This window comes from Pseudochaenichthys georgianus, chromosome 1, assembly GCF_902827115.2.
Source record: "Pseudochaenichthys georgianus chromosome 1, fPseGeo1.2, whole genome shotgun sequence".
Lineage (NCBI taxonomy): Eukaryota > Metazoa > Chordata > Actinopteri > Perciformes > Channichthyidae > Pseudochaenichthys > Pseudochaenichthys georgianus.
In genome coordinates, this window is record NC_047503.1 from 33,810,241 (window position 1) to 33,825,151 (window position 14,911).

The 14,911-nt window shown below is 44.1% G+C and overlaps 1 protein-coding gene across 1 annotated transcript in view; it reads left to right on the forward strand.

Annotated features, from left to right (window-relative positions):
• Positions 1 to 14,911, forward strand: part of radil (Ras association and DIL domains) — a 26,032-nt gene continuing 11,121 nt past the window's right edge. The window contains 15 exon segments of the mRNA XM_034084615.2: positions 1 to 82; positions 2,456 to 2,552; positions 2,743 to 2,761; positions 2,902 to 3,016; positions 3,915 to 4,419; positions 7,314 to 7,421; positions 7,900 to 8,015; positions 8,105 to 8,275; positions 8,615 to 9,368; positions 9,756 to 9,886; positions 11,289 to 11,326; positions 11,971 to 12,122; positions 12,289 to 12,401; positions 12,767 to 12,883; positions 14,211 to 14,334. Of these exon segments, the coding sequence (XP_033940506.1) occupies positions 2,751 to 2,761; positions 2,902 to 3,016; positions 3,915 to 4,419; positions 7,314 to 7,421; positions 7,900 to 8,015; positions 8,105 to 8,275; positions 8,615 to 9,368; positions 9,756 to 9,886; positions 11,289 to 11,326; positions 11,971 to 12,122; positions 12,289 to 12,401; positions 12,767 to 12,883; positions 14,211 to 14,334 (2,455 nt within the window). The 5' untranslated portion in view covers positions 1 to 82; positions 2,456 to 2,552; positions 2,743 to 2,750.

The following is a 14,911-nucleotide window of genomic DNA, read 5'->3' on the forward strand; positions in this document are numbered from 1 at the left end:
TTCTATATTGTACAGGGAGGAGGAATGAGAGAGAAACCAAGAAGGATTCCCCAGCACTATGGAGCCACGCATTGCAGGCAGGGTGAGTACAAACGCAACAGACACCCGGGAGAGCCCTCAGGGGAGTGGGTTTGCCACTGCTGGGCTCTCACAACTTTTTCGGGGTCTATTTTATTTGAGGGCAGACCCCCCACAGCTTTTATCACCCTTATAGTTTAAAATCACCAATTGTATCGTCGTGGTTGAGTGTTCACGTGTCGAAACAGTGTTCCCGCTAATTGATTATTAATTGTGTTTGATTGGCTCGACTTCAAACATCACACACCTGCTGACCGGGAGAGGCCGGGGCTGCTCGCCTTTAGTGCCGCGCCTGACGACTCATCAGCGGATTAATTTCTGAGGATTTTCTCCTGCCTTTTGTTGCCACGGCGGTTGCTACTGACGACCACTGAGTCCAAAGTCGTAAACAGACGGACAGGCACCGAATAAAGGGCAGACCCGGTAGTAATCACACGTTCTGTAATCTGTACAATATTATCCAGCATGTTTTACTGGTGTCAAGTTTTTTTCCTAACGCAGCGTTTATATCTGACCTTCTAGCTGTCTAGACAAGGACAGACAGCAAATCAAAAAAAAGTGGTGGGGAAGTTGTAGTCTGTGTGACATGATAACCAAATGTAACACTACCTCCTGGGTCACAAAACACAACCTGCCAATGCAAAATGTAGGCCTCTGTCTCCTTGTGTGGACCAAAGGGGTTTGTTGGTCCCAGGATTGAGTTAACTGCGGCCAAGTAGCCAGATTACAGTGGATTAGCAGGCATTTAAAATAGTCACGTTATCCCACCAGTCAGCTACAACAACACCTTTTAGGCTGCCTGCCAATTATTTGCTGAAAGGAAATAATATAAAGTACAAGTTGCAATCAAAACAGACGTGTGTGAGGTGCTGCCACAGTGGCTTTAAAATGTGGAGGTGCTTGCTGATGTTACCTTCATGAAAAGACTTGATCGGTCAAAGGGGTTCATGCAGAGCCAAGAATGAAGCGTGACTCCAGCAGTGACATGGGCTGCAAACAGACCTGTTAAATGAGATAAATGCATGACCTGAATCCAGGCAGACATAGCAGTTCTTCATTTGTGCTTTATACAATCTGTAGCACCACATTTGAGATCACAAGATGGCTAGGAGAAGAATACAACAAAATGTGGTGCATGTGAAAGGGAAACAATGCTGCACAGTCAAGAACTGGAAACAAGCAATGAAATGATGTTGATTGAGTGGATAACCAGAAGATGTATTGGCAAAGATGGCAAACCTGTGTTCATTCCAGCTTTTCAATCAACAACTGAGACTTCTCTAAGAATTTGAAAATGTAGTGTTTTTCGATTTTTTTTTTTAGAGAAAACAAGAAATCTTAATAAGTAACATTTATAAGTAACATTTATTTAATAAAAAATAATAATAATAATACAAAAAATGTAAAGATATAGTAGTGAGTCATCAAAGATACATTGAAACTGTGGGTTAAACTAGTATATTCTGAAGGGAAAGGCTATGTATATCAGAAGGGTCGGATTGGGACACTTGGATTTACCGGGAAATTATGAGGAAGAGCTCGACGCTAGTGAATTGTCGACGTGGGGGGGGGGGGTCACTGTCATGGCCCAGAATCATACATTTCAGTCATACATTTGTTGGGCAGGCAATAATATGATTTGAAATGTTGACACTTGAATCTTTGAGCCACAGCGATATTATATGAATCCCTGAAGGATCCGTGCCTGGTTGCATAAAATCACTCAGCCTAAGGTTCTCCTTAATTTTTTGAAGGATGCTTCAAGAAAATATGAGTTGCATTAAATCTCCATAAGGATTTACTTTGGATGTTAAGGGGGGAAAAGCTTTTGATCTGAAAGTGTGCGCTCTTAGCTACTTTAGTATTCCCTTATGTGTTGCAAGAAGGTCCTTAGTTTGCGCTAGCATACAAGTCTCCTAGAAGTGAAATAATGTGTCAAGCATAATACAACGGCCGTCTTTATTGCGAATAAAGAGGAGGAGATATTGACGTGCATTTTTCCGGATAGGGAAAAAGGAAAACCCTCTGGACACGATGAGTGATGCACAACTCGATGAATTGACTATCAGTCTATCTTCAACATTTATCTTATTTTATACAAAACATATTATATATTTGTATTATAACTTATATAGCTCACACCGACAATAATGCTGTAAGCTTATGTTAAAGGAATGTATAAGCCTTAGTAAAAACACTCAACCCAAGATGCTTCACGCTCATAAATGAGACAAACTTAAGTTTTAAACTTGAGGTACTTTATGTGACAGGGCGTTGACAAACAACAACCTCAACGATCCTGATCTCAGCAGAAAGGCTTCAGTTCTGCTTTCAACTCATAAACTCACATTAACATCGTCTTTTATTTCTTCTCCAGTGTGAAAGGTGATGCAATGAAAAGCATCTGACCCACAACTGCAAACATTTACCGGGTGCTGCCGCACATTGGAGTGATCATAGATAACAGCATCAAGGTATCCACACACACACACACACACACACACACACACACACACACACACACACACACACACACACACACACACACACACACACACACACACACACACACACACACACACACAACTTGTTAATTATCATGGTCTGTTTTCAGTCAATATATTGTACATAATAGATTTAGGGGAGATTCTGTTTACCTTCCAGATCTACAAATGTTCAACAAGTAAGTGTAAGATGTAGCCGTGAGTCCATCATCAACTTTTATGCATGGACTTTTTGCAGATGAGTTTGTTTGTGTAAATATTTGACTCCTTCACGCTGGAGTCAAATATATCATTTGAAATGTATTTCATCGCTCCCCAGTTGTGGAGTTTGTGAAGCCAAAAGCGGCATCATGTTCTACGGTTCTTCCTCCGGGGCCAGTATGTCCCTGCCGTCCAAGAGCCGCCTGAAACGCCAGAGCAGGACCTTCACACAGGTACGCACAAACACACACATACACACAAACACACACACACTGGCATTTTAGTATTTCGCTCTCTCAATTTCAAGATAAAACAAATATTTTAGTGAAGTCTATCTACCTATAAGATGAAAGGGCCAGTTCAAATTCTCACTTGCCTTTGGTATACTTCCTAGTAGAAATATTTGGCTTTATTGGCTGAAGTTTTGCAATATTTGAGATGTATTATTAAGTATACCTGTGATACTGTTTCTGGAAAAGCACATTCAATTTGTATCTCCTAGCTAAGAGCATCAACGTTGATCAGTCAGTCAGTCAGTCAGTCCACAAACTCCGCAATGAAATATCTCACCACTTATTTGATCAAGTGCTACGCCAGCTACACACAGTTGATAATAATTACTTGATCCCTGCAAACCATCAAGTAAAACCCTGCAATTTTGTCCAATACTGGTGTTTATGATCAAATATCTGCAAAACATCCGTCTTGTACCACCTTTTACTCTCAGCGATGCCTTGTGTAAATAACAAATGTTAGCATGCTACAATCCAAACTTAGATGGCAAACATGGTAAATATTATTCCTGCAAATAATCTGCATGTTCAACAATCTCCCGTGAGCATGCTGATGTTCGGTTTTTGCTCATTTTGCTCATTTTGCTCACTTCTCCTCTGTGATTGAGTAGCTGCTAGTATGGCTGTAGACACTTTGTCTTTGTTAAACGTAATGTATGCTACCTCCCCAGTATTTCAAAACTAGATACCCTTAAACCTTGGCAAATGAAACCAAAACTGTGTGCATGACTGGTTACCACTGGAGGCCACTTGGTGAGATTGTAGAAAACACAGACTGTACACAGTCTGTGATGAAGTGGCCCGACAGTGCATTCAGCTTTGGTTGTCTGTTCCCCAGGTCCTGTACCGCACTCTGAGTTACAGAGACCGTGTCCCAGTAGAAACGGGAACAAACACTCGTGGGGACAGGCGCTCCACGACTGAACCCCCAGAGCGACCGACGGACGACCCGGCCGAACTCTCCACGCAGAGCTCGGCCCCGGGGGTGCTGAAGATCTTTGGAGATGAAATCTGTGCCGGTGCCAACTACAAGAGCGTCCTGGCCACGCCGCGCTCCAGTGCCCAGGAGCTGGTCAAAGAGGCACTCGACCGTTACTCTCTCAACAAGAACGCTGCCCACTCTTACGTCCTGTGCGACGTCATCGGGCGTTTGGAGGGGGAAGGTGGGATAGGAGAAGGGGGGTGGCGAACCGAATGCTTGCGTGCGATGGGGGACAACGAAAAGCCGCTGTTGCTCCAGGAGCTTTGGAAACCCAGAGAGGGACACGCTCGCAGATTTGAGCTGCGCAGGAGGGCAGAGGTGGAGGAATTCAACGCCAAAGAGAAGGACACCATCACTGCTGGTGAGGACACACACTAAGACAAACACACACATAAAGACAGACAGGTACAAACACACACATACACACACACAAACATAAACACGCAAAAAGCAGCTGGTCTAATTTCCTTTCTTTCTTGATATGTCAAATTCAGCAGAAAAGCACCGCTCATTAGTTCCACTGCTGTGTGTGTGTGTGTGTGTGTGTGTGTGTGTGTGTGTGTGTGTGTGTGTGTGTGTGTGTGTGTGTGTGTGTGTGTGTGTGTGTGTGTGTGTGTGTGTGTGTGTGTGTGTGTGTGTGTGTGTGTGTGTGTGTGTGTGTGTGTGTGTGTGTGTGTGTGTGTGTGTGTGTGTGTAATAAGAGCTTTTGTCATAATAATTGAAGTATTGATCTGCGAAGAACTTGTTTAATTTGGGTTTTTAATAGAAACACACACTTGCGTGGGTATTTGAGCACTTGAGGAAACACACACACACAAAAGTGAACACACACATAGCAGTGCAGTGGAAATGCACAGACAGCTGGTCGATTGATTGAGTGAAAGCTGAATCCTTTGCAACCCGAGGTCGATGGGTGTAGGCACCCCAGTGTTTTTTATGAATGACACATTTTGACTACAGACACAATATCAAGCAGCCCTGTGTAACTCCTGAACTGCTCAGGTGATATTTGATTTTCAGCGAGAGATTTCATTTATATGTAGATAGATTTAATTTGATAATGTGTACATTTGTAATTTTAAGAACTCGTAAAAACTACGGTTATGACTTCCCATCTGCAATGCAGCAATATGAATGGACTGTTTACCTGTGTATGTCTGTTGGTGTATAAACTTTGTGACCTTTACATAGATTGATTTACTGATGGAAGTTTCACACACACTCATCCCTGTTGAAGTCATTAATAAACACCCAGCTGGTTCAGAGAGGTAGAGGAAGTATGTTCAGCCTCACAGTCACACGTTGAAGCTACACTAACATTTCTCAGCATGCCACGGTTTACTGGTTGCTATGTCAACTTGTGTGGTTGCCAGAGAGCTAGTCAACAATCCTTTCTAATTTTTACGCTAGAACTGGGCAAATCTTCCATTATTATATAGGGTATTTCATACTTTGATAACCATATAAATCACAATATATAGCATGTTTTCTGCAACCTCCAGTGCTGAAATGAAGCCAATATGAAAGTGCCAGAAACAGCAGTTCATCAAAAGTCAACCTTCGGCTGGTCGGCTGGTTCCAAAGCGATTTCCAAAGGTCGCCATGTTGAAATGCCCATCTTTACAGCTGAAATAAAGATGTTTACTGCCTGGTTTCGATTGTTATGGGCTGGTCTCTATAGCTAGCTAATTTTCTATTAATGACAACCGTGTGAAGGTGAATTGTTATATAGCTCACTTGTCTGAAATGATATAACATATTAGAGCTGTGCGTAATGAAGGGCAGGCTGCTTTGATGCTTGTGAGACTTGACTCTGGATTGACTGCAATAAGCTGCAGCGGTGTTTGTATTGAAGGAACATGTTACTCAGTGTTGCACCATTTGGGAAACAATGGATCTCTTTGGCACAGAGGAGTAAGCTTTCAGGCTTTGGCAACTCATGCAATACTTGTTAATAGGATCAATTTGTTGTTGCAATAACACAAATATGGATATCAGCAGCTTTCTCCTTTGAAAGCATTCCTTACTGTGCTTCTTTTGGCTGGGTTTCATCATTTGTCAAACAACTGAAACTCACAGCAAAGAATGCCTTCTGGGTTAAAACTTGTTTATTAACTAAAACGTATTAATACCCATATTTTCATTTTCACACTAACCCTTTCTCCTTTGTGTTATAGTGATAAGAAAACTCACACACCCTGGAGTCTCTTTCGCTCTTTATTATGTTTCTCACTTGTTGTCTTCTTTCTCCCCTCGTGTCTGTGAGCGAGCATGCACATGTGGGAATTGTGTTTATTGTTAAACACGCTGTTTTAAACTGTGAGATCGCACTTTAAAGGTACTGTAGGATTTTCATTACGGACATATCACTGGCAAATAATTGTATTGTCAACCTTGAATCATGCGATCTACATTATAACTTCTTCTGGTTCAATTGTTCTAAAATAGCGTCTTTGGGTTCAGAAAAGCGCTATAGAAAATTAATATATTATTATTATTAAAATAAGACAAAACACCAAAATTGGCTCAAATGGAATTACTAAGCGGATTATGTACTATAGTTTCTAATGAATACATGTAGTTGTTGATTGACTTTGAGAACTATATCGTAATAATTTGACAGTGATATGGTTTGGCAAAAATCCTGTACCTCATACCTTTAACCGTAACTCTCCTAGGAATGGGACGATATATGATTGTAACGCAGATCACAATAAAACCCCTCAGGAGTGAGGTGAAAAAGCCATCATGGTAGAGAAGTTTAAAATGGAGCCTTATTTAAAAATACAGTAATTATCAAATCGGAACAGATTCTCAAAATGTTGCAGTTGAATTATCCTTTATTAATAAAGACCAGGGAACCCTACGGTTGTTTTATTTGAGATTGTTTGATTGCTTATTTTTTACTTAAAAGGATGTTTTTCCTATCAGCAATCAAAATGTCTGTTTGTTAACACATTTGAAATGATCTGATTCCAGTATGTTTTGGTGCCAAATTAAGCATAGGGTTTAAGCATATTATGATGATTGTCAGGATAATATCGTGAATCACAATTATTTAAGCCAGTTTAATCGTGATATAAAATCTTCATATCGTCCCATGCCTAGTTTCTCTTTACTAACTGCTGACTCACTGAAAGCACCACAGACTATGTTTTGCTCCGCAGTGCATGCATGTCTTGTGGTGTGCGGATGCTGTGTATATGGGGAGGGGGTGTTTTCTCAGCCTCCCTAACCCCTCCCACCCTGCTGTAGGGCCCAAAACCTCCCAGTTCCTGGCGGCTCTAATGGGTCGGTCTGGGCTGGGCAAACACAGGAGCTCCCCCCTGCGCTGTGGTCGAGTGGTACAGTCCAGCTCTAAAGGTGGGGACTGGCCTCAGGTAGGGTGGCTGTTAGTCATTGTTGCCGTGGAGACCACCTCTACCTGCGTTGTCACCAGCGCCACCCCCATTGCCCGTGATTCAACCAGTGTGTGAGTGTGTGTGTGTGCAGAGCCATTGCATGGCCTCAGATTAAGAACTCAGTTGACTTTCATCAGGTTTAATGTTGTGCTCCATCCAGCAACATTGACCTCATCTGACTGGTTTGTTTTACTCAGCTCACACATGACTGCTATGCACTTATGTACCTTATCCAGACTTCACCCATGAGTCCAACATACCTGCTGACATTGCACAGAACACCTTCTTCTTATGTTCTGCTCTGTACCTCTCTCTCCTCCTGTATCCTCAACCTCTATCTCCCTGCTCTCCCTTTTGCTCCTTCTTCTTATTCTCCACCTGTTCTCCCTCTTGCCCTTCTCCTTGTTCTTCTCTCACTCCTCCTCTCTGCCTCCTTGTAGATATAAATGCTCAGGCTCGTAAGCTCCAGAGGAACAGAGCGAAGGGGACGCTGACCCTGCCCCGATCCAGCAACTCATCCTTCTGCCGCAGCCTCAGCGAGACCAGCCTCAACCAGGTGGGTCTCCCTCTAAAGCCCTGTCAGGATATTCATTATTATTCATGGTTCTGTTGCCAACCTGTGTGATTCTCTTCCTGCCTCTGCAGCTGGGACTGGGAGATGAGCCCAAGCGTTACTACTCCACCCTGCCAGGACCCTTAAGGGGTCGAGATGCAGCCTCCAGTGGCCGTAGGAAAGAGGATGGAGGTCAGGGAGGAGTGAAGCACTCGCTTTACCAGTCCCCCCACCTCCTGCTGCTACAGGGGTACAATCAGCAGGTGAGGAGAGAGAAGAAGTGCATGTGTTATCTTAGAGACTTGTGTTTATGAGTTATGATCAGTGGTGTAAGGTAGCTACATTCAAGTAGTGAACTTAAGTCCATATTGAAGCTACTTGTTCTTAACTTATATATTCTTGTCACTTTTTATACATCTGCTGCACTACATTCTAGCGGGAAATATCATATATTTAAAACTTAATTTATTTTACAAAGGAAATGATGAGCCGAATAATCAATTAGTCGATTGAAAGTAACTATTTTGATTGATCAGTCATGTTTTATAATATAACTCCTTTTGGCTTTGATTATGTGATATGTATTGTGCTTTGTGTTGCAGGACTGTTTGGTGTACCTGCTGAACAGAGAGCAGCACACGGTGGGTCAGGAGACTCCGTCAGCTCGCCCCAACATCTGCCTCTTCTCCCCTGACATCCTGCCGCTCCACTGCCGCCTGCGCCGAGTCGCCGCACCCCGCCGCCACGCCAACAGCAAGGTGGAGGATCCGGGGGAGAGTCAGCGGTCCTGTGTTGCCGTGGAGCCGGTGCTCCACGCCACAGTCCTGGTGAACTTTTCCCGCTGCGAGCGCTCCACCACGCTGCGGCACGGTGACCTTCTTTCCTTTGGAGCGCATTACATCTTCCTGTACAAGGACCCCACGGGCGCTAAGCCTCTGCCTGCCCAAACCTTGGCACGCCTCCGTTCCCTCGGGCAGCTTTACGACACCGGGTTGGAAGAGGGGGAGGGCGGCGCTCAGACTTGCAAGATGTGTGGATCTGTGCTGAAGGACCGAGCAGCGCAGGTGTCAAGTGTTCCCGCAGTCAGACGCAGCTTCAAACCTCACCTGGTGAAGCCCCGCAGTGCAGGGCCGGCAGCGGGAGGACCGGCAGCGGGAGGACCGGCAGCGGGAGGACCCCTTGGTTTGTCAGGAGGAGGAGGAGGAGGAGGAGGAGGAGGAGGAGGAGGAGGAGGAGGAGGAGGAGGAGGAGGAGGAGGAGGAGGAGGAGGACAGAAAAGAAGGCTACAACTGGAGTTTAACCCGGCTCATGAAGACCAGCTAATGAACAGGATTCTGTCTCTCATAGAACCTGGAGGTCGGTGCTTTGATTTACTCTTTAATAAGAGAATATAGGATGTCAGTTTGATAGAACAACAACAGCAGGAAGGCTTAATGAGGTTGTCAAATAAAATGCATGCAATCACACAGGTACAGGTCATTACATCGAGATTTTGGTCGACTTCGTATTAATATTTAAAGGAAATAGAGAAACATGATTTAAGGGCCTTAAAGGAACAGATTCAGTGTCATTGTTGCTCCAGATGGTGTTCAACTGTCAGCTGGTTTCCAATGGCTGTTTCTGAGGAAGAAAGTCGTTCAAGTGTTTATTGTTTCTTCTGTGAACTGCATGATTTAGGAACGTACCCCTGGGGGTAAATTAAGCTTAAAATGTGGCAAACTGACCCTTTCAACTCCCTCACAGGAGATGACCACAAGCTGACTCCTGCCTACCTGCTGTGTCTCTGCATACAACACTCTGCCTCCACTTTCCCCCCCGGGAGTTTTGGGAAACTGCTGCTTAAGATAGTCCGACGAATCCAGACCATCGCATGGGTTAGTCTCTACTGCCTGTCTGCCTGTCTGTATGCCTGCCTGTCTGCCTGCCTGTATGCCTGCCTGTCTGCCTGCCTGTCTGCCTGTCTGTATGCCTGCCTGTCTGCCTGCCTGTCTGCCTGTCTGCCTGCCTGTCTGTCTGCCTGTCTGTCTGTCTGCCTGTCTGTCTGTCTGTCTGCCTGTCTGTCTGCCTGTCTGTCTGCCTGTCTGCCTGTCTGTCTGCCTGTCTGTCTGTCTGCCTGTCTGTCTGTCTGCCTGTCTGTCTGCCTGTCTGTCTGCCTGTCTGTCCGTCCGTCCGTCCGTCCGTCCGTCTGTCCGTCTGCCTGTCTGCCTGTCCGTCTGTCTGTCTGTCTGTCTGCCTGCCTGCCTGTCTGTCTGCCTGTCTGTCTGTCTGTCTGTCTGTCGTCTGTCTGTCTGCCTGTCTGTCTGTCTGTCTGTCTGTCTGTCGTCTGTCTGTCTGTCTGCCTGCCTGCCTGTCTGCCTGTCTGTCTGTCTGTCTGCCTGCCTGTCTGTCTGTCTGTCTGCCTGTCTGTCTGTCTGTCTGTCTGTCTGTCTGTCTGTCTGCCTGTCTGCCTGTCTGTCTGTCTGCCTGTCTGCCTGTCTGTCTGCCTGTCTGTCTGTCTGTCTGTCTGTCGTCTGTCTGTCTGTCTGCCTGCCTGCCTGTCTGCCTGTCTGTCTGTCTGTCTGTCTGTCTGTCTGTCTGTCTGCCTGTCTGTCTGTCTGCCTGTCTCTGTGTTGCTTTGGTCTCTGCCTAAGATGACCTCATGTGGAAAGGAACGTGTCATCCTTGTCAGGTCTGGTGAATAGTTAAACAGGGTTGCATATCACTTGTTTTGTACTCTATTACAAACGGAAACACAATATGTTGGTCAGTTTTGGGGTTTGAGCTAAATATCAGGGTCTCCAAAGGAAAGTGCTTAGCAGAGGTAATATGAAACCCACATTGTGCATAATGCATTACATTCATTTTAGTCAGGAGTTAATGGCCTAAATAATAGCAACACAATAATAGAAACACAATGTAAATAGGGTTTTATTTTAATAAGAATCTATAAACTTGTAGACTAGGCTCCGATAAACCACTGCAAGAAACCCATTATGTGGAACATCCTACCAGATTTTCTTCAAAGGGTTTATATATTTAATACAAGCATGAAAAAGAAAAGGGGATGGGGTTGTTGTAAACGCAGTACGTTCTTATTCAGTCCAGTGGAGCATAGAGTAATTACCAACATGCGTCAGTGTGACTGTATTAGGTTTTGTGAAAATTATAGTGGTATTTCTTTCTGCAGCTTAGGGATAGCTTCAAGTGTGGCTCTCCTACGCACATCTTAAAAGTTTAATGAGCACTTAATTGCTTTGTGTGTGTGTGTCTGTGTGTCTGTGTGTGTGTGTCTTACAGGAGAAGACAAAGGAGCTGGCTCAGAAGCAAGCTCAGCAGTAAGTATCGCTTTCCAACCGAAAGCTGTGCTGTTTTTGAGTATGTATGTATGTATGTATGTATGTATGTATGTATGTATGTATGTATGTATGTATGTATGTCAGTGTGTCAGTAAGTATACTGTAAGTGACTTTTTTTTAAAGGATAGTTCTAAATGGCTAGACATTTATATTTTAGCTGTAACGACGCGCAGTTTCATGTACTGCTGTGAATGGGGGCACCAGAAACATATTTTAGCCCCTTAATAAATCAATGTCAGTTTAATTGTGTGCTATATATAGAATAATATCACCGCTTTACCTTGCCATAGGGGAAATACAACTGCTATCTATGCACTCTTCACAGCCACCAGAGTTCTTTGACAAAAACATTAATCAATGTTGAAGAACCCGGATTTGCTGGTCTCGTTTGATTCTGTTATTGTTAGACTGTGGTGAATCGAGGTGAATCAGAACATCGAGAATTGGAGAGAGTTCAGGTATTATACAGAACCGAACCAAATACTATAAAACCTAAACTACTCTAACCTTAACTACTAAACTAAACGGACTATGGTGCCTCGTAAAAACCCTTGTAAATAACCCCTAAAATATTGAACTATCCCTTTAACCCTTCATTTGTGCGTGTGTGTGTGTCTAAGTAGTCAGGACCCGGCCTCGCTGTGCCTGCTCAGTATCTCAGACCTGATCCCAGACCTGCAGACCATCTTCTTCTGGATGTCCAACTCCATCGAAATCCTGTACTTCATACAGCAAAGAGCCCCAGCGTACACACACACCATTGAGACACTGCAAGGTAAACACACACACACACACACACACACACACACACACACACACACACACACACACACACTTGGCTGTAGAGTCATTACTCACAGTGACATACAGTAGACTCTGATGCTGCTCCATCTCTGCCTCCATCTCTTAAGTGAGCCTCTTTCTCTGTCATCTGTGCATAGGGTCAAAAGAGTCGTTGCTGTCGGCGACCATATCAGCCAATGAGGAGGCAATGACAATCTTGGAAGAAGTGATCATGTACACTTTCCAGCAATGTGTCTACTATATCACCAAGGTAATCTGTCACCGCGGCAACGGAGCCATCTTCTTAATGAGCAAGACATCATTTTAAAGTAGAAGAGCAGATTGAGTTGTTGCACACACAAATTAAATGACTAGCGAAGGTCAGAATATGAATGAGTTAGAGGTTATTTTGCAATTTCAGATTACTTTCATCATAAAGTGTGTGTGTGTGTGTGTGTGTGTGTGTGTGTGTGTGTGTGTGTGTGTGTGTGTGTGTGTGTGTGTGTGTGTGTGTGTGTGTGTGTGTGTGTGTGTGTGTGTGTGTGTGTGTGTGTGTGTGTGTGTGTGTGTGTGTGTGTGTGTGTGTGTGTGTGTGTGTGTGTGTGTGTGTGTGTGTGTGTGTGTGCGTGTGTGTAGGCTCTTTATGTAGTGTTACCAGGTTTGTTGGACTGTAATCCGTTTCCAGTGGACAGCTCTGAGCCCTGCTGGAAAGGAGGTGTAGGGTTTCCTGAGCCTGTGCGCAGGGTCCTTCAGGTGAGCATGTGTATTTCTTTTGTTTAGCAGTACAGTAAGGGTTTACATGCAATGTTGTCTTGCTTTGTGCAATTACCATTAATCTAAAAATAGATTAGCCCCCTGTAGATCAGTGGACGATTGTAAAACTATTGGCATGAATATGTATTGTATACTCTTCACAAGACAAACAATAATGCTCCAGAGGCAAAAATACATTTTCGAGCAGATTGGGACTTTAATGTAATGAATTAAAACTAGCAATAAAATAAATGATGACGATTATTGTGAAATGGAGAAACAAAATTGAAACGGTTTTCCTGAATTTTGCCAAGAAAATAAATAGATAGCATAGACTTTAAATATAGAATAGACTCCAACATTTAAATCAGTCTAAGAACTTCATATTTTGACTTAATCCTGTGGAAGATGTTTTAATTGAATATGGAGACACATCGTGTTAAAAAAATGCTTACAAAATATGTATCTGCACGAAACCTCATAATAATACAACGATTTTGTGACAGACAGAAGTACAAGGTAATTCAATTTAGATTTTTCGTAAATTACGTTATAAGCGTAACAGCATATCATATAAGATGATTGTTTCCAAACTGGGTTTAGATATGGAAATATCAGCAGCATGTGTGTAAAATATCCTGTCAAACACACCGATGCACCTGAGGGGAGGTCTCTGCTAAGAATGAGACGCACTGCTCCGGCTGGCTGATGACACCTTTCTTTATTTTGCTTCACGCAGCAAGACATATAGTCCCATATGAGCTGTCAAGGTCAAATAAACACAACTCTGACTTCCTTATCCTCTTCTTTTTCCTAACCTTTTTTGACCTTGAGTTATGTTGTACAAATATTTGTGGGATCTTTCTAAAATGTCATTAACCCTTTAAACCTTATTGACCTGCCAGGGGGTCCATGTATGTAACGTTTCGGTGGAGAAGATACTGAGTATATCAGGTGGGAACTTGGGGGTTGGGTATTAAATTGTACACTGGAATATCTCTATATGTAATGGAATCGTGCAGCTGTAACTCTTGTCCTCTGCGGTAATGGAACTGCAGATACAAAAGCAACAATAGACATTTGTAAATCTCTTAACACAGCAACAGTATGTCTGTGCTCACCTGTGTGTGTGTGTGTGTGTGTGTGTGTGTGTGTGTGTGTGTGTGTGTGTGTGTGTGTGTGTGTGTGTGTGTGTGTGTGTGTGTGTGTGTGTGTGTGTGTGTGTGTGTGTGTGTGTGTGTGTGTGTGTGTGTGTGTGTGTGTGTGTGTGTGTGTGTGTGTGTGTGTGTGTGTGTGTGTGTGTGTGTGTGTGTGTGTGTGTGTGCAGGTGTTTCAGAACGGCCAGGAGCTTCTGCAGAGCTACCAGGTCCACCCGGAGATCCAGGCTCAGATGTTCGCTTACCTCTTCTTCTTCTCCAACGTGTCGCTGTTTAACCAGCTAATGGACAAAGGTAGTGCAAAAAGCATGCCCACGCACACTCCATTAGACCCCCCTCAGGATTTGTACAGTTGTAAGTGTGTGTGCAAGAGAGAGAGAAAGAGAGAGAGAGTGTGTCCCTGTGTCCTTGTCAGCATTTTGACAGAGACTAACCTAGATGTGTCCTCTATGCCCTTCTCCTATCTGCATTCTGTTTCTCCCCCCTTCACCTCCTCCTCCTCCTTGCCTTCCATCCTTCCATCTGGCCATCGGGGGGTGAGAGGTGGGGGTGGATGGAGGAGAGAGAGAGGACTAGAGGAAGGAGGGGGAAAGAGGGGAAAAGGTCAGCATGAAGGGTAAATGGCTGGAAGTTGTTGTGCTAATAGTCTATTACTTTGTCTAAAAACAGAAATTGTAATTTACTGCCGGCTATTTCCATGCGTTTGACCACCCATCACTCCCAACCTCTCCACATCCTCCCTCTGTGTCTTTAGCCTGCACACACACCCTCACGCTCCTGCCATATGTCTCCATTAGCCGGGGGAGACAGGAGAGATCACATGTCTGGCAGAGGGAGAAATACCTTTATATTCATGCGGAGGCTCCTCTCT